The sequence below is a fragment of the Podarcis gaigeae genome (genome assembly GCF_964106915.1).
Source record: "Podarcis gaigeae genome assembly, chromosome: 13".
Classification (NCBI taxonomy): Eukaryota; Metazoa; Chordata; class Lepidosauria; order Squamata; family Lacertidae; genus Podarcis; species Podarcis gaigeae.
The window spans coordinates 54,862,719-54,882,247 of record NC_139689.1 but is presented as its reverse complement, the minus strand read 5'-3'; the positions used below and the strand labels follow the sequence as shown (position 1 = coordinate 54,882,247).

General features: G+C 48.8%; 1 protein-coding gene across 2 annotated transcripts; it reads left to right on the top strand.

The window, feature by feature from the left end:
- Positions 1-8,883: 8,883 nt before the first annotated feature.
- TMEM119 (transmembrane protein 119) lies at positions 8,884-19,239 on the top strand. Of its 2 annotated transcripts, XM_083710375.1 has the most exons (3): positions 9,052-9,198; positions 13,363-13,577; positions 15,394-19,239. In XM_083710375.1, exon 3 carries the CDS (start codon positions 15,418-15,420, stop codon positions 16,294-16,296), a length of 879 nt encoding a protein of 292 aa, XP_083566501.1. In that variant the 5' UTR covers positions 9,052-9,198; positions 13,363-13,577; positions 15,394-15,417; the 3' UTR covers positions 16,297-19,239. The 2 variants fall into 2 exon arrangements, with proteins under 2 accessions (XP_083566500.1, XP_083566501.1); XM_083710374.1 differs by lacking the exon at positions 13,363-13,577 and having other exon boundaries at positions 8,884-9,198.
- Positions 19,240-19,529: the final 290 nt, after the last annotated feature.

Below are 19,529 nucleotides of genomic sequence, written 5' to 3'. Positions count from 1 at the left end.
CTACCTTTGAAGGTGACCCGGAAACTACAACTAATCCAGAATGCGGCAGCTAGACAGGTGACTGGGGGCGGCCGCCGAGACCATATAACACCGGTCTTGAAAGACCTACATTGGCTCCCAGTACATTTCCGAGCACAATTCAAAGTGTTGGTGCTGACCTTTAAAGCCCTAAACGGCTTCGGTCCAGAATATCTGAAGGAGCGTCTCCTCCCCCATCGTTCTGCCCGGACACTGAGGTCCAGCTCCGAGGGCCTTCTGGCGGTTCCCTCACTGCGAGAGGCCAAGTTACAGGGAACCAGGCAGAAGGCCTTCTCGGTAGTGGCGCCCGCCCTGTGGAACGCCCTTCCAGCAGATGTCAAAGTGATAAACAACTACCTGACATTCAGAAGACATCTTAAGGCAGCCCTGTTCAGGGAAGTTTTTAACGTGTGATATTTTACTGTATTTTTGGTTTCTATGGAAGCCGCCCAGAGTGGCTGGGGAGGCCCAGCCAGATGGGCGGGGTATAAATAATAAATTGTTGTTGTTGTTGTTGTTGTTGTTGTTGTTGTTGTTGTTATTATTATTATTATTATTATTATTATTATTATTATTACTTAGGTTAACTTTTGAATTTCCTAGATATGCTAGATACCTGAAAAGTTTGACTATCCCCAAGTATCCCCAGGCCACTTACTGGACGTATCCTGAATGAGGATCCCTGTGTTATAAGAATTCTAAGGTCCCAAATATAAAATAAATGTTCATAAATGTACAAGGCAAATACATACATAAGTGTCTGAAATAGGACAGGAGAGCAATCCTGAAGCCATTTTGACTCTCCCAAATTGACCTCAAATATTTCTCTGCAAGGAGGGAGGAAATGGGAACGCCTCTCCACTGTCTTTTGCTTACCTGTCTTAAGGGCGTATGTGTGTATGAATAGAGTGAGCCTGTGACCTGGATCCAGGAATTAAAGTATTTACCATCATAAAAGAATGGCCGGACTGTCCAGGTAATGTAGTCAGTGACAATTGTCAGGTATCCTGGCAGACAGGATTTCTGCTGTAGACCGCCTCCTGTGATGTATTTCTAGTGTAGACCACCTCCTTCTGTGATGTATGTATGATTTTTTTTGGGGAGGGGGGTCTTGAGCTACAGTGCGGGCAATTTCAAAAGTCTATATAAGGGCTTGTGCACCATTGTTCAGGGTTCCTCCTCCCTCCTGCGTGTTGTGAGTGAGGTCCCTGTTGCAACAGCTTTAATAAAGATCAGGCTTTGCATCTCAGTATTTTCTGGTTGGCCTGTTATTTTCTCCTACCGATAGGGAACCCACTTAAAGACTCTATACGGGCTCCAGAATACCCCATAAGGGAAAGGGAGCAGGTTTTTTCTATATCACCTGTGTCCCTGTGGAGATGAAGTAGCCAAAACTGAGTGTCACCTCTTTGTTGAATGTAGTCTTCACAGAAAGGGATGTAACAGGCAGTGGCGGAGGAAGCCGCTCAGGCGCCTGGGACGGGGCAAGGGTGGGGCGCACCGCGGGGCCTCTGGAGTCTGCCTATCTCCTCCCACTCAGCCACCCTACAGCTGGGGGGAGGCAGCAGGCGGACCATTTGGGCAGCATGGAGCCTGTGTGCGCCCAAGCCACCCTGTCTCTCCCAGGCTCGTGTGGCTTGGGCGCGCTGCCGGCCCCGTGGTGAGTGCTGCCTGGCATTTGTCACCCCTCTCAATGGTGACATCCAGGGCGAACCACCCCCACCGCACCCCCTTCCTCCGCCCCTGGTAGCAGGCTACTTTGTGGAATTAGGAGGAAGCACACTGGAACCGTACTTGGAAATGTTTCTTGGCTGGCACGGCGGGGGGTGGGGTGGACTAGAGGACCCTTTGGGTACCTTCCAACTCTGCAAAACGAGGATTCTATTATTAATAGCAGAGTTAGTGACCAAGTTCCTCTTCTCTGCTCAACGGTCTCATTTTAATTGCAATTGTCATATCACGGTTTTAAAAACCCTTTTTATGACTGTGATTTAAATGGCCATGTTTTAACAGGTCTGCAGTCGGGAACTTCGTTGTTTCAAATACACGTTGGCAGACAAAGGACTTCCTCTTGCATCCCTTGCTGGGGAGTGTCTGAGGGAAATGTGGCCCCTCCCATCCACGCAGACCCTCTGTACATGAACCTCCCCCTTCCTCTCTCACCCTGCAAGCCCCCCCCCCCCCGTCCATCCGTCTGTCCTGCTGGCCCCCCGTTGTTTAAAAATCAGAGGAGAAAAATCTGTGGTTTGGCCTCCTATAAACAATGTTGTGCAGCTGCAGCAGCTGTTTCACTTAGAGTTCAGGGGAGCCTGGATCTTTCCTGCAGAAACAGTCTTTGGGGGTTGGGGAGGTTTCCAATGGGGATGGGCTGGGTTGCCACTTCCCAGTTGTGTATTTGCACAAAAGCTCAACACAGAGATCTGCCAGGTAACTTTAAAAGAAAAGAACCAAAGTCTGCAGCCCCACAGTAATCTCTGGCCTCTGCCAGTAGAGGGTGGGAAGGGGTTTGGCATCTCCTGAAGAGTTGAGTGTGTCTTATTTTAATTTCTGGGGCATTACAGAGAGGTTTCTCTCTGGCACTTGGGTGGGGGCCAGGGGCTGCGTGCCAGATTCCCCCTCCCCCAGGAGAAACAATTCTCAGGCAAGTGGTGCAAAGTCAGAAACTGGATTGGCAAAGTGTGGCTTTCCTAAACTGACCGCTATTTGTTAAATTGTGCTGCAATTTCAGGTATGCCTGTTTGAGGGAGACAGAGGAACCACACATTGTATATTATATTAGGGAAATTTAGACCCAGGCTTAGGTATTAGTAATACAGATCTGTTGTCGAAATACTAATCTTGAATTTGGAAGGGGGGGACAGGGGCCAGACTTTTGAACCCGCACAAATCAGCCTTACTTCCCAACTTTCAAGAGTCAAAGGGTCGAGAGGGTTGACATGTGGACCAGCACCTTGCGCCTGGTTGCTAGTTCAAAGCCACTGTAAACAAAATCCAGTTGCTTCCAGCTGTGTGGCTGCTCACAGTCCCCCTGCCAGCATTTGCTCCCTATCACAGAACTGCAGGGTTGGAAGGGACCCAAAGGCTCATCTACTCCTGTCCACAACATGCTGCCTCTGTCACTTGCATCCCGTACGTTTGAAGTTCATTCAATGCACATTTCAAGCACAGGACTTCCCCCAAAGTGGTGGGGGGGGGGCTAACGGGGCTAGGAATTGTAGCTCTGTACCCAGGATTTTGTGGGAGTCATGTGTTTTAAATGTGAATTGGATGTAATTTAATTGTAGCGTGTGGATCTCTGGGTGGCCTGGGGGGATGTTTTCTCATGGCTTCTTTTCCCATCATCTCTCGCTTTTTTCCTCTTTGAGGAGAGACTGTAGCTCTTGGAGAAACAAGACCTTTCTGAGGTGTTAATGCCATGAACTCCTCCATTGTAGGGTCGGGTTGTATATATGTGTAAATAAGCCATATATCCTAAAGACACCCCAGTCTCCACTGTGCCTCCTTCCCAAAAGGACGAGCCCCGAGTCTGTGCCTGGGAACCCCTGGAATCCTGCACGGCTCGGAGGTTGGGGCGGATCTTGCCTTCCCATTCACGAGGTCAAGCTTATGTATCTCTTCCTCCCCACTCTTTTATATTTATACCAGCCCTGTGAGGTAGGCTATATTAAGTTAGTGGAGGCACATAAGCCAGAACTCACCAACAGATTGCAAGGAGTGAGGGCAGGAGGCAGGCGCTCAGTCCATGTTCAGCTACACCCCAGGAAGTCCTGTTGGCAACTCCACTTATCCTCCTTTTGACCACAGGCCCTGAATGAGGTTTCCCTACTGAGATCTGTGCGGTGCATTCAGCACAGCTTCTTGCAAAACTTGCATTTTAGTTTGCTTGTTTTTAAGGAGCAAGCTTCTGGTCCTCATGGTTAAAAAAGGCCAGGCTTGAAATGAGTGCATGCAGGGCAGGAGCAAGAAAGACCTTTAGAGACTCCAGGCACCAGGAAAGAGGATGATGATGATGCTCCTCCTATATGCAATTCAAATCAAAGTAACATTATATTTTTTTAGCTGACACAAAACTTATACCATGTGCAACACATGACAGGATTTGATTCCTTTGCATTATTCTGATCTATGTTAGTGGGATGCTCCACTCTCCCCGGTTTAGTGGGAGATAATAAAAAGAGAACAGAAAAATTAGGGGAAAGTGTGGTGGGCACAGTGCAAGGAAGTCTAACAAAGTTCTGATTTTTCTCAGGATGATGACTTCAGTGCCTTTTTGAAATGTTAAATTATAGTTAAAAATGTGTGTGTGTGTGTGTGTGCCCCTGCTTTGCTGGTGCTCTAAGAATGCCCTTGGCCTCCCTGTTGGGTGATCCAGAAGTCTGCAAATGTCTAGGCGAGGGTGAGGGTGTGTGCCGTGTCCAACCCATCATCCTTCACCAGCCTGGGGACCTCCAGCTCTCATCGGCCCCTCCCAACACACCAGCTTGGCAAAGTCTGCCATTGGCCTCTCCTTGTGGGTTGTTTAAAAGGGCAGAGCTGCACTATGCGCTCAAAGCACATCCAGCACATGTGCCCCCCCCCCCCCGCTGGGTGCTGCTGTCTCTGCAGGGCCACCATTTGCAGCCCCCTTGGCTTTAACGCTGTGTTGGGTGTGCTGAAGCACATGCTGTGGAGTCAGGAGGACTGGGAGGAGAGAAAGGACATAGATTCCTAAATCCAATTTTTCTTTTAAGCACTGTAAAGCTTCTGGCTTATATGTCATGGGAGCATCAGAGTGCTTGGCCTGAGAGGTCCCTTCCCCTGCATGCAGGCAAAGACAGTCTCCATAAATCTCTGCAGCAAGTCAGGAATTGGCCGAGGAGTCTGGCTGCAGACTTGCTGACCCAGCGAAAAACCTCCTTGGCCAACCAAATTAGAAGCAGTGCCAGGCCGAGAGGTTTTGAGTGGGCTTTTTTTTTTTTTTGTCAAATTGCAAGTTGGTTTGAAGTGTTCCCACAAAGCTGCAGACACCCCACAAGAGCTAAATTACAGAGCAGCAGCCAGGCCAAGGAGGCGGTGCAAGAAGACCTGGGCAAGGTTAGGGGGCAGTGGCAGGACGTGGCCAAGGAAGGCAGGAGCTTTGCCGGCTCAGTTTTCGGGCTAGAGGAGTGGAAATAAGACACAGCTCTGAAAGTGTGATGGAGAAGGGGCTTGCCAGCTTCTGTTTACAGACCAGCCCTTATTCTAGCTCCTGGCAGAATCATGGAATTGTAGCATTGCAAAGGACCCCTTGCAGGAATCACAGCTGAAGACGCCCTGACAAAGCGGCTTAAAAATCTCCAGTGGAGAAGTGTGCACCTACTTCCAAGTCGCAACTATGCCTAATGGGCTACTTTTTAATTTTTTTAAAAAAGGTAATTGATTATAAAAATTAATTAAGGATAAAAATATTTATATACCACTATAAAAAACATTGCAGTAGTATGTAAAACCATGCAATAAAAACAATATTAAAAAAATTAAAAGCAGAATTCAGCTTACTATTGTGAAAAGATATGGCCTACGTAAGTTTTCAGGAGTCGTGTAAATGTTGGCACCAATGTTGCCTGTGAATCTCTAGTGGCAGAGTGTTCCCCAGGACAGTGCCAATGACACCAAAGTTTCTTATTGTTGTCAAATGAGCCTTGCCAACTTGGGGAATGACCGGTGATGCTCCTGCAGATGATCCCAGTGATCATGCTGGGGTGTCAGGCTTCAGGCACTCCCTGATGTATTCTGGACCTAGGGTAAGGTGTTTGAGGCTTTGTGAATTGGTGCAAGGGCCTTGAACCCGGCTCAGCAGCCAGTGCAGATGCTCAGCTACAGAGTTGTGCCACTTCTTAAGGCCCATTCAAACTTCCTTTTGCACCGTGCTTTCTTTTTCTTTCCCCCAAAGATTTCTATTAAAGTTTTCACAATACAATAAAATAGTATCTAGAGCAAATAAAATCAAAAAGACAAGAAAGAGGAGAGACAGAAGAACAAGAAAAGAAAGGAAAGGAAAGAGAAAAAGAATAGGTGGGGGGCATAGTAATGATCATAATGAAACATAAAACTTAAAAGTTCTGAGTGGCTTTCCCCCCTTTTTCCCTGGGAAAACCTGCTCTTTAATGCTGAATCGGAACAGACAGCAATTTGCAGAAGACTCAAATTGCTGTTTGTTGCACTTCAGCTTTAAAGAGTGAGTTTTCTCAGGGAAAGCTCTGGGGTGGAAAGACACAGAGCTTTAAAGCACAGACGTGTGCCTGGAAAGCGCCGAGCAAAAAGGCAAGCGTGGACTAAATGAAAAAGTTCCAGGGAGACAGGGGAGTTGCTCCTTTATCATTTTGGCTGTCCTTTTCTAAACCTTCTCCAACTGCACATGATCCTTCTTGAGCTGAGGCCACCATAATGCAAGGAGGGGAGCAGAGATTTCTGGCCCAAACCTGCCAGGCTTTCAGCTTCATGGAAGCAAACATATGGGAAGACGGAGACGCAGGGACTGATGTGTGGTGGCCCCATGAGGCCTAGGGAGTGCCTTGCAGATCCTGCATGGAATAGGGGGTTGGACCAGAGGACCTCCTGGCACAGTCTCCCTCTGCTGCTGGACACATTCAGGGGGAGGAACAGAGGGCACACTTGATAGCAACATCCTCCCACGTTGCTGTCCTTCCCCAACAGACAAGATGGAGAAGTAGGGGACGGGGGGGGGGCTGGCTCACTCAAGGGGGGCTTTGAGGGTCGCAGGAGAAAGGCGGGCGAGGGGGGGAAGGACCCAGCAGAACAGGGGTTTTCGGTCGGGGGGGGGGGGCCCTCAGAAGGTGGCAGACCCTCCTTCCCTGGAGGGCCACCTGTCAGGGATTCCTCAGCCTTCACGCCTGCATCGCAGAAGGAGGACTCGAGGACCCTTGGAGGGCCCCTTCCGCTCTGCAGCTCTGTGATTCTCTAGAAATTGATCTGTGAATTTCCAAATGACCCACATTTATGCCCTCCAGATGTGGCCCTCCAGAGTACAGTGTTTTTTGTAGTTCTCCAAAGTCTGGGATTCTCCAAAGCCAGCTGCTGCCATCTCCCCCCAATATGCAGGGGCTATTTAGGTTTAGGTTTCCCCTCCCACCTCCCTGGCTTCTGCCCTCCTTTTCCCCCAGTTAAGCCCAAACTGGCCCCCCAGTCATCTTGGTCCCCACACTCCTGCGCTTCCCTGGAAGGTCACACTCCATTTTCCTTCTGAAGAACAAAATGGCTAAACATCTCTGCCCCGCCTCTGCCTCCCTCTTCCCACCCTCATCTTCTTTCTGTTTCTCACGGGAAATGCATTATTTGGGGAATCTTAAGTGACATGACACAGCAATATATTTATGAGGCTGATAAGGAATTTTGGACCTTTTAAAAAAGAAGAAGAAAAAGAAGAAGCCCTTAACCCTTGCTTGGCTCCTTCCACACAATCTCTTCCTCTCTCTAAGGAACTCAGAGAAAAACTTCCTGGATTTTTTTTTGGGGGGGGGGGAGGAATGAAGTGATGCTTCTTTCAGGAACCCTTAATAGTTTATTGCAATCATCACGGAGTGGAGCTGTTCATTGCAGGATAAACAAAGAGTCTTATGGCACCTTAAAGTCTAACAAATTTATTATAGCATAAAGTTTTGTGGCGCCCCTCTCACTTCATCAGACACGTGAAATCTTGTCCTGAGTTGCAAGTATATGGTTGGTGGGTTATAAATATGAAGGTCAGAAGGAAATTTAATGTGGGAAAGTGCAGACACAGTGATATTAAGTACCTAATTAACAGAGGCAACCCACAAAACAGTTGTTGATAACAGGGACATCCCCAGCATCGGTAAGTCAAGTAGCAAACAAAATGTGCTAAAATCCTTTGTTTTGGTTCATTCCACAAGTGATAGAACTGAATCCCTGGATATATTGTAATTCATCTTTCTCAGTTCCTAACATTGCATCTGGCCCCTGTTATAGAAGTGTGACCAATGAAAGGAGGATTGAAAAAGGAAGCTGTTAAGAACATGAGAAGAGCCAGCAGATCCAGCCCAGCAGCATCTTCTCACTGGGGGCAACCAGATGTCCTCTAGGACACTCTCCTGCAGGAGCTGAGCAACTCTCTCCAGCAAGTGGGATTCAGAAGCCTTGCTGCCTCGACTGTAGAAGGAGAGCGCAGCCATTTTGACTAGTAGCCTTATCCTCTGTGATCCCCCCCCCCGCCCCGTCCTCTAAAACAGGCTTCCTTAACCTTGGCCCTCCAGATGTTTTTCGCCTACAACTCCCATGATCCCTAGCTACAGTGGTGTAGCGTGGGTTGTCAGCACCCAGGGCAAGGCAAGTAATTTGCGCCCCCTAACTTGTGGATTTGCGCCCCCTAACCCATGGATTTGCGCCCCTAACCCTAACCCCCAGATGTTGCGCCTGGTGCGGCCGGCCCCCCTTGCACCCCCCACGCTACGCCACTGCCTAGCTAGCAGGACCAGTGGTCAGGGATCATGGGAATTGGAGTCTCAAAACATCTGGAAGGCCAAGGTTGAGGAAGCCTGCTCTAAAAGAGCCATCCCAGTGGATGGCCATCACTGTCTTGTGGGAGTGAGTTCCACAGTGTAACTATGTGCTACACGAAAAAGCCCTTCCTCTTCTCTGTCCTGAATCTGACAGCATTCAAGCTTTATGGGATGTCCCCGGGTTCTGAGAGAGGAAGAATGACTTTTCTCTGTCGTCTTTCTCCATGCACGCATCATTTTATCATGTCACCTCTGGGAAGAATGTTCTCTGGGGAGATGATTTTAATCCCACCAACCATCACCCCCCCTTCCTAACTCCTCAGCTGCTTGCCTTGATAAACAACCCCCCCCCCCCCGCCGCCCTCGCTTTGCTGGGAACTTTCCCCTTGGAGGGATGCGCAGACGGAGCAAAACTTTATCCAGCCTCCTTTCCTCTCCTTCCCTCCCAGCTTGGAGGGCGGCTGCCTGCGGGAGAAAGGGGGAGGGAAAGGAGAGCCGCATGTGGGGGGCTGCCCTCCCCTTCCTTCCTTCCCTCCCTCCCTCCCTGTCCCCACATGAAACCAGACTTAATGCAAAAAAGCTGGCCAGGCACAGAAGCGGCCAAGCTCGGCGGAGGAAGGGGCTGCGCTGAGCAGCAGAGCAGGCAACCAGGAGGCCAGCAGAAGACGGCAAAGTTTCCTCTCCCGTGAGTAAATGCCCGCAACTCCCCCCCCCCGCCCTAAACCTTGGGGGCCCAGCGCCACCCCACCTTTTCTCGACTCCCGCTGACTTCTGGCAGGCTTGCAACTGCTGCCCAGCCTTTTGGGGCGGGCAGGATGGGGGTCCACAAAAGCCTCGCCTGCTTGGGAAGGGGGTGGCTCAAGGGGGACGGAGCAACCCCCCTGTAAGAAAAGGGTGCCGCCTTGGGGGCTTTTAGCTGGAGAAAAGGCGAAGAAGATGCAATAGAAGTTCATAAACGTGTATGTGGCCTGGACAAAGCAGACAGCGGGAAAATTCCTCCCTCTCTCAGAACACTAGAATTTGGGGGCAGCCCAGGAAGCTGAAGGCTGGAAGCTTCAGGACAGATAAAGGGAATCGATGCAGCTCAGAGTTAAACCATGGAACCTGCTGCCACAGGAGGCAGGGCGTCCGCCAGCCTGGATGTCTTTAAAAGAGGAGCGCAGAAGAAGAAGTTCACGGGGGAGGAGAGGCCAATGCTGGCTGCTGGCCAGACGACTCTGCTCTGCCTCCGCAACCGGGAGCAGCAATGCTTCTGAATGCCAGAAGGGGCTCTTGCACTTGGATCCTGCTCGCAGGTTTCCCATGGAGGCATCTGGTAGGGCACTGTGAGAACAGGATGCTGAGCTAGATGGGCCCCACTTGGCCTGATCCAGCAGCCAGGCTCTTCCCATGTTCCTGTGAAGAGGCAGAAGGACCCTGTAATCAATTCTGGCCTAGATGAACCTGCTTTGCTTCTGCCTTGCGCACTGAAGATGAGGCTGCTATTCCCTAGGAAAACTCAAAATTTAGGGGCAGTTCCCTGGGAAATTCTCCTGCACTGTTGAAATGAACTTTGGGTGTGTGCATATGCAGGAGAACTTCCCAGAGGTCTGTGCCCCAAGACCCCGGCTATGAAGCAGAGATTCCTCAAGACAACCTGGGGTTTGTGCTTTCCTTGGGATTTGTGGCACACATGGGGGTTTGTGGTCATGCAGTGGCGGGTCTGCAGGGGGAAGAAACATGCAGAGCATTCTGCACATGCTCAGAGGTGTTAATCATTATTATTATTTCTTGTATTTATAACCCACATTTTCCTCCAAGAAGCTCAAGGTAGCATATATAGTTCTCCCTCTCCTCGTTTAATCCCCACAACCACCCTGTGAGGTAGGTGGGGTTGAGGGGCAGTGGCTGGCACCCAAGGTCACCCAGGGAGCTTCATGGCCGAGTGGGGGATTTGAACGTTAGTCTCCCAGGTCCTAGTAATCCAGCCCTCTAACTGCTACACCACACTGGCTCTTCATATGTCCTGGGGTCTGCTCTCAGCACTGAAAATGGGCAATGGGGGGGGGGGCTGAGCTGAAGCCCACCTTCCTTAGCTACCTCTTTGGACTCCACACCAAAAACATCCATGCAACAAGAGTGGAGGAAAATCACAGCTGCTCCTGCCATGGTTCCCTGCCCTGTGGCCAGCAAGTTAGATTCAGGCTCAGATGTGTGCAGCATGGCTCTGCCAACCCTGCGGAGTCCTGTGGCAAAATCAGAACATGGGCGTAATCAGGCAGGCTTTGCATGTAAGCCTCACTCCAAATCCACCTGACCTTCTAGGTATTTTGTTCAGGGGTTACCAACCGACTATCGGGAGGGTGCTGAGGGCAGCAGTCCCAGGTGGCCTGCCATGGGGTGTGTGGCATAATGCAGATCTAGAGAGACATAGTAGAAGGGGCCTTCTACTGCCACCCCCGGCCACCGACAGCCTTGGGCTTGCCATGGAACGCCAGCCGTGTCCTGCGGGTGCAGATTGTAGCGTTCACATAATGTTGATTTCATAGAATCACAGAGTATAGGAAGGGACCCTATGGGTCATCTAGCACTGGTCCCATTTGTAGTCAGGTGAAGGACAGGCCCAGCCGCCATTGCAACCTAGGAGTCTCTTGGGTTGGTGGTGTTAGTGGTGCCAGTGGAGCAGCGTGTGACCTCAGATTTCTCCTGTGGTGGTTTGTTTTCCTTCTTTAGAGGATTTGATATCTGTACAAAGACCACATTGTTGTTGGCATCCATCTGTCACCTTTGGGGGTGAAGTCAAACCGCTGGGAGGCTGCAGCACCTGCTGGGGCTTGTAGAGATCCATATGGGAGAGACGTGTTTTATTGCAGCTGGGGCAGAGGAAGGCGTCCGGTTGTGCTGCTGCAGATGCACCAGGGCGCTTTCTCTCTCTGAGCTCCAGCACCCATTGAAGCAGGCGGACCGTGGCAGGTCAGCACTTATTGACTGGGGCGGCCCAGCTGACCAGTGAGAGACAATGATCTCTCCCACCAGTGGAGGCAACCTGTAGCCCTTGTACCTTATGCCAATCAGGTGGAGCTTATCACTCGTAGCTGCTGCCTCCTGTGTTGTTTTTGCTGTGTTAGCAGCACCAAAGTGACTTCCCCAGGTCTGGGCAGCGTGTCTGGAGGGTCTGGGCTGCCCAGACAACAAGACTTGCTGATGGGGCCCAAAGGAAAGCAGAGCGATACATTTGGCACCAGCTTGGCCAAAGGAGCTGCCGGAAGGAGGCCTACAAGGCTCCATCCACAGTGGCTTCAAATATGAACATAAAGATGAAAAAAACCACCACACCACAGACAAATATAAAGCAGAAGAATCTGAAACTACAAAACAGAAGCAAATAAATCAGTTAATTAGCTATTCATTGCTATTTAATGTGTCATTTTAATTAACTTGTTCATTACTTACTCTGCACTGTCTTAATATTTCTGAATTAAAGGCAATATATAAATATTTCGGAATCATAGGCAGTATATAATCTATTGATGTTAATGTGGGGTGGTTTGCTTTTTAATGTTAATGCCTTTTAAATTATTATTATTATTATTATTATTATTATTATTATTATTATTAAATTTATATGTTTGAATTGTTAAAGGAGTAGCACAGACCTTGGTGCAATCAAATCAACACTATTATTTGGTAGATCAGCTGCTTTAAGATTGTGGGATGCCTTTGAAGAATAACAACCTGATGAAAACAAAATTGAATTAAAGCTTGCATTATGCAGCTCAGAGTCCAGAGGAAGGTCTTGTCTGCTGATTTAATTGCCAGTTGATTTGCTCCAGCTCAGAAGAGATGGGACAGTTCTCAGATTACACAGCTTTTAAAACTAGAGGGGATTTAGGGGATATTTTATGCATCTAGGAAGGAGGAGGAAGAAAGGAGGCAGAGGGATGGGGGAGACTGTGTGCATTTAGAGTTTGAAGAATTTCAGACCCTCCAAATGTCCCTGTTTTCCAGGGAAAGCCCCAGATTTACAGAAGCCATTCCCATTTCTGATTTGATCCAGGAATGTCACGCTTTTCCTTAGGACGTTCCTATTTTCATTGGAAAAATGTTGGAGGGTATGGAGTTATCCAACCCCTGAGCCGTCTGAAGCCAGTTCTGTATAGGGAAGGGTTTTTTCTTTAATGTTTTATTATGTTTTTATGTATGTTGGAAGCTTTCCAGAGTGGCGGGGGCAACCCAGTCAGATGTGTGGGGTATAAATAGTAAAGAAACCATGGTGGAATGGGATGTTCCTATTTCCATCAGAGAAATGTTGGAGGGTATGGAATTTGGCCTGTCACTGGGATCTGGAGAGAGGCTGCAGGCCTTGCATAGATATGGCTGATCCATTTGATGGGATCCTGCTGCCCCTGGTTCTCAAGGGAGGGTGCAAGAACTCTCCTTCCTTGGAGGTTTCCAAGCAGAGGTTGGATGGTCATCTGTCATGGATGCTTTAGCTGAGACCCCTGCATTGCAGGGGACTGGCTAGAGGACCCCTTTCCCCCGTATTTCTGGCAAGCACAAAAGTTCTGGATTCCTGCTGAAGTGTTGCAAGGATGGAGCTCAAATTGGGTTTCATGCTGGGGAGGATATTGACAGCTTAGCCTCAATAGATCCACAGAGCTTCCATGCCCAAAGGCAGTCTACCTCTGAATGCCAAGGGCTGTAGAGAAACAATTACAGAGGGCCCTTGTGTCAGTGCCCTGCCTGGATTTTGTGGATCAGGGGCTAAATTGCTCCTAAGGAGAGAAGAGCCGACGAAGGGGTCAGGGAGAGATGATAAAGGAGAAATCCTTTTCTTGAAGTATCATCTGGGTGGAATGTTCCTTTCCAGTGGAAGTGAGAAGCCTAGATATCTGTTGCAAAGGAAACATCCCCATATACGGATATCAAAAGTCTTTGTAATTTGCATTGGATGAAACATCCTTGGAGAGACTGGTCATCAGCTGTGAGCCAGATGGAAACTCCTTGTTCAGAGGCAAGGCAGCTTGGAAGGCCAGATTCTGAGGACACACAACAGCGGGTGTCTGCCACCTTCATGCCCTGCTGGTGAGCTTCTTGGACCCATCTGGGCTGGTCTCCATTGGACTAGATGAGCTCTGGGTCTGATCAGCTGCAGGGCTCTTTTGAGGCTACACATTACCAGATGATTCATCCAGGAACCTCCGGCTTTTCCAGATGCTGAGGCTGCACACTGGGTTTCAGTTAGCAGTTTTGCAGGAAGTTAATGTCTCCAAACTTGGCAAAGGTTCTGGGCACGTTGCATTTGAGTCAAGGGGAAACTGCTTGCATCAGGCACAGCCCCTTTCAGCAGGAACATCTGGACTCTGAATATGTTGCTTAGAAAAAGGAGCAGAGGAGAAGACAATTCTGGAGGAGCATGTTGTTCCAAACATGTGCAGAGTGGCACCTCCTGACTGCCAGGCTGGCACTTGGGATTTGGGGTGCAGCACCGAGGGCAGAAGGCAGAGCTCCAGAGAAGGCAAAGTGGGGGGGGGGGAGGAAGCCCTCTTTGTTTTCCACATTAAAAACTGGGTGTGTGTCACTGGAGAGTCAGAACAGAAACAGCAGCATTTAAACATCTGTCTAGATCTACTGACAGATCCAACAGCTGGTGAAGTAAACCTTGAGTTGGATCAGCAGGGTCTGCATGCCTGAGTCTGCGCTCTTTGGTCTGTGTAACAGTTTCCATTGCAAACCACAAATCTCAGGAATTTACCCACCAACCACTGTGGTGTGCTCAGGCCAGGATCTGATCGGGCTCAGGAGCTCAGAGATTTATTAGAACTCCTAAACCAGTAAGCTCCCAACTCTGCATGTTGAGAAATAAATGAATTTAGACCATCCAAACATCTCTGTCGGCCCAAAGCCCACCCCTCTCACTGTATGCTCCCCTCCTGTTAGGGAGGCTATTTTGATCTCCTTCTGCCTCGGACTCTTGACTGGACGGCATTAGGATCGTTCAATCACTCCTGACTCGTACGCCCAGACTAGAAATAGCCTCCTTCAGAGGAGGCTGCCTGCCTGAGCCACTCTTCTGGGCTGACATACAGAGTTGGCTTCTGCAGAGCTATGAGTCACGGTCATATCCCTGGTCTTAATCCACCTAGCCCAGGCTTGTCTATTTTGCATCTCATTTTGGGGGGAGGGTTGCAGGGGGACCACCACTATCACAGGCGGTGGAGAGTGACTTTTAAATTTGGCTTTGGGGAAGGCAGTGGATCAAATGAGAAGAAAGTAGATTCCAATTAAATATTAGGAAGAACCTCCTGAGGGTAACAGCGGAATGAACTGCCTCGGAAGGTGATGGGCTCCCTTCATTGGAGGCTCATAAGTAGAGTAGGATAGCTGCCAGGGATTCTTTTGCTGCAATTTTCGCATTGCAGAGGGTTGGGCTAGATGTCCCTTGGGGTCCCTTCCAACTCTGCAGTTCTACAATTCCATTAGCCAACAAGAGTGAGAGGAGTGGGGAAGAAATAACATACCTTGTCCATGAACTGATGTATGGAAGAAGCCCTACTTCTAGCTGAAACTTCACTGAATGTGTCGATTTCGTGGGATTTCATTGGCTATTTTTGCTTATGCCCACATCTCAGTTTGAGGTAGGGATTCACCAGAGCTTAAGCCCAGAACTAGTTGTCGAATATGTGAAGTCATTAGGACAGATGAGAGGCCCACTGAGCATGTGCAAAGAGGCTCACCATTAACTTTAGCAAGCCCCCCACTCCCATGGAAGAAGTTCCTCCAGGTCTAAGAATGGGACTTAGCTCATTTGCGCATGCTACACATCTAAGAATAACCATTCCTTTCTCTTTGTTTGTTTGTTTGTGTGTGTGTGTGTGTGTGTTTGTTGTTTTTTCCAAAGAACCAGCCACATCCAACCGCTGACATGGCCATCCTGATGGACACCTGCTTGCTTGTTATGCTGATGGTGCCCTTGTGCGCCTCAAGATCCATACACACAGCAGGGCTTGAAGACAACGGTGGCAGCGGAGAGAGCGAGGGGGCATCCTCCATCCCACCCCCTGCAAGCGTGACACTAGGTGCAAACCCCACCTTGAATGACCTCATTCTGAATGGGACGTCAACATCCCTCAACATATTGGACGGGATTGTGGACTTCTTCCAGAAGTACATGCTCTTGATCATTGTGGTCGGCTCCTTGGTCTTCCTCTTCCTTTTCATTGTGTGTGCCGCCGTCATCGTCCGGCAGAAACACAAGGCTTCGGCCTACTATCCATCATCTTTTCCAAAGAAGAAGTACGTGGACCAGAACGACAAGTCAGGAGGCGCCAAGGCCTTCAGCGAAGTGCCAGAGAAGCTGTCTGATGCCGACCAGGAAGAGCCCGTTGACTCCACCAAGCAGCTGCAGGCGGATATTTTAGCTGCTGCACAGAACCTCAAATCCCCAGCCAAGGCTGTCACGATGAACGGGGAGAGTGCCAAAATGGAGGACAAGGCAACCAACGCCAAGGAGGAAGGGACAAAGATGATGGAAGAGGCTGAGAAGGAAGAGAAAGCCACTCCAGAAGAACAGGATGGTCCAGCAGAGGAGGCTGAGACTCCAGCCCTGCCAAACTCGGTAGATGCGGAAATCAATGGTGAAGATGTGAAGGATCAACAGGTGGAAGAAGAAACTCATCCAGCATCTCCAGAAGAGCCCAAGGAATCGCCAGGGACTGATAATTCCACAGGACAAGTCTCAGAAAGTGAGGCAGACGAGCCGGGGGCTGCACCCCCTGATAGTACTTGCACCTCAGGAGACTAGGACACAGGGACTCCATTGCTTGGCTTTCCACCCTTGGCTATCGTGTTGAAAAGCTGATCATACTGAACCTGTGATGGACTTTACTTTTACTCTGTGGGCAACACCAGGCCTTTCAGTATCTGACGTTTCCCACCTCCATTTTAGAGATGCCCCATTAGAAGTAGCATACTGAAGTTTGCCTTAACAGTCTCTTCATTGAATGACTTAGCCACTCTCCTCTGACACAAGTACAAGGTGTTATTTAGTAGGTGATGATGACTGGAGGAGATCCAGCACGGAGCGCTGACTGAGATCCAAATATAGGACTGAAACCACTGTTGGGTTTAAACCTATTTTGAAACACGTTTTTGTGAATAGATATGGTAGAACCTGTGGTTCAGGCCCAGTTCTGGATGAGGGGTTTTTTAGCAGTCCCCAATAATAGTAGCTACCTACCCAATCCCCACTTTCCAGGTGAGTGCCTGGCTGCTCCATATTCTATACTCTCCCTGGGATCAGTAGCCCATTCTGGTTTTCTGCCAAAGCTGAATTTACACAGTGCTGATTGGCTGGCCTTTTGGGTAATCATGAAGCCAATCACTCCTTTTGAAGCAAGGCTGTGCAACATGCCCATTGGCCAGCCTTTGGGTCAATTACAAAGCCACCGCACCCGCCTTTTTTGGAATTAGGACTTAGCACAGGACTTAGAACTGATTGGTCAGCCTTTCGTGTCAATCACAAAGCCACTCACTCTTACTTGGAGCCTTTTTTCAGGTGCTGAACAAATTGTTGATAAAAGAACAATGCATGATGCTTAAAAATGTGGCTGGCAAAATTACAATCTGGATTCAATCTGAAGCTGAGTATATGTGCCCTTTGAGGAGTGAAGGTGCACGGGTAGAAGCAGAGCTCACCTCTCAGAAAAAATCTCTGCCACTGTTTACAAGTAGGTCCGCCTGTGGCCTGACAATCTTTGTTAGAGGTTCTTGGTCCAAGATTCCTTGGACCAAGGTCCTGAAATTTCAGGGCAGCTCTGCTTCCCAGATCTCTCCTGGATATTTTTTCGTGATGTTAGGTTTTAAATTTAACTCCCATCCACGTGACACAGAAACCTCAGTTGGACTTGATAATGGATGCCACTTCTGACACCAGCCAGGGAGACACCAACTTTGACACCACAGGTGCCTTCGTGGTCAATTTCAGTGCTCAAACAATCCTACAGAAGATCCTTGCTCAAGAGAATGGGCTCGGATCTGGGATGTGCCCAGCTTGATTGACTGGCATGCTTAAAGTTTCACAAACATCCAGGCATTTATATTATTACAAGAATTTTGGGGTGGAGAGGACACCCATCATGTGTGAGAGAAGCACACCAGAACCTGCCTTTCACGCCACTTGAACCCTTGAAGCATTTGTATCATCAGCAAAGGATCTTAAGAGAATTTTGAATTTATAATATCTGCGGAAACAGCATATATTTGGGAAACTCAAAAAATCTGCCTAAAATGCCAGTAATGTTGGCTGGACATTTTTACTCTTTCTACCAGCTCTGACAGGGTTCGGGGGAGGGAAACTAATTTGTTTTAAAACTCACTTTTGTACTTTTGTGAAGGACTTTTGAGTGGCTTTGTTGTTTCCACTTGGGATTCTGAGACGTTTTCTTCTCTGGCCTGCTCAGGAAAGAGAGGAATACTTTTAGCAAACATTACAGCTGGACCAAGAAACTCTTTATCTTTACATGTGACAAGCCTTGAAGAATTTGAGCGGAGGGTTTTATTGGGGGACGACCATTTTCGCCAAGCTTCTTCACAAAGGTTCTGATAATATTTATGACTCTGGCCATTCCTCAGAACACAAGATAATAGGGAAGCCCTCTCTGAAGTCAACAAAAGCCAACAAAAAAACATTGATAGTTATGCTCTTTTTAAGAACAGGGATTTGTCAATCCAGGCTGGTGGGCCCTCATTTTCAGCTGTGGCTGTGTGCCATGGAGGGGCTTGGGGAACTAGGTTGGGATCATGGAATTGTAAAGTTGGAAGGGACCCCCAAGGGCCACCTAGTCCAACCCCCTGCAATGCATTAGTGATGTTTGCCCTGCCCGCTTTCTGGCTGGCTGCGTCCAGCCTCCACTTCAATTTCCCAATATGCTTCCAAATACCAGGTGCTGGAAGCCACCAGAGAGGCATGTGCTCTTGTGATGGTCTTCTATCGCACAATACCACGCACACCATTCTCCTGGGGTGCTGTGGAGAATTAGAACCCTGGAGCCCCTTGCATTCAAACCCAGGAGGACCCAACAACCCAGGTAGTCCACCTCCTCATCCTTTCTTGTTCAACAAGCACCAGGGATTGGGTGGTTTTTAGGTGAACAGCTTCCAGGATCCCTTTGCGTGACCAGTGGGAGCAAAGCCAGAGGTCCTTGGCTGATTAAGACTCTGGGGGTCAAGGGCTACAGGGCCTCAACCAGGAACCTCGGGCCTAGAGTTACTTGGGCAGAAACAATGATTTATCTGGAAATGCCCGTTCCCTCTGATGGAAAAAGCAACACTCCCCTTCAGTGGTTATGCCATGTTCTGAAAAACATTTTGTTTAAAACCACACAGGGTAAAAAAAGGCGAAGGCTACTTCTGCATGGAGTTTGGGGCCCTTTTGCAAAGCTACTTGGCATTAAGTGTGGAAGGGGAATGACGACCAGTACAGGGATTCCTAGAATGGCTTCCACCAAAGCTACTCTCTTGGACTCTTCCATAGAAAATGTTGGCAGGCTTCGCAAAACAGTATTTGGTCCCTGGGCAACCAGCGCAGCATATCTGAGATCATTGCCATCTCGTCCAGAAGTCATAGCAGCTGCCCAAAGAGATTCAGAGAAATAAACCAGAGGGGTTATCTCTGCATTTTTATAAACTGAAATCTAACCAATTACTTAAGAAATAACCTGAATATTAAACAAATTAATTAAGTAAAGTTGCAGACTGAAATGTATATTCCCTGCCCCTCCTTTCACAACCTCTTTAAACCTTCAGTTACCCATGCACACAAATATACATTCCTATGCAGACCTATGTTCCATTTTTCAGTTATTTGTTTTTTTCTGTGTGCTGCTCTGTGTAAGAACGTCCATTCGGGGGGGGGGGGGGGCGGATATCAGATTCCATTGGACGCAAACAACCTCAAATAGCTTTTCTCTTGAAGGATGCAGGGCCAGCCCTACCACTGAGTAGAGTGAGGCACTTGGGTGTTGTGGATGGGGATCA

What these genes read in the sequence shown, in the direction of transcription:
- TMEM119 (XM_083710374.1), top strand. Translation starts at nt 15,418, where the DNA reads ATGGCCATCCTGATGGACACCTGCTTGCTTGTTATGCTGATGGTGCCC.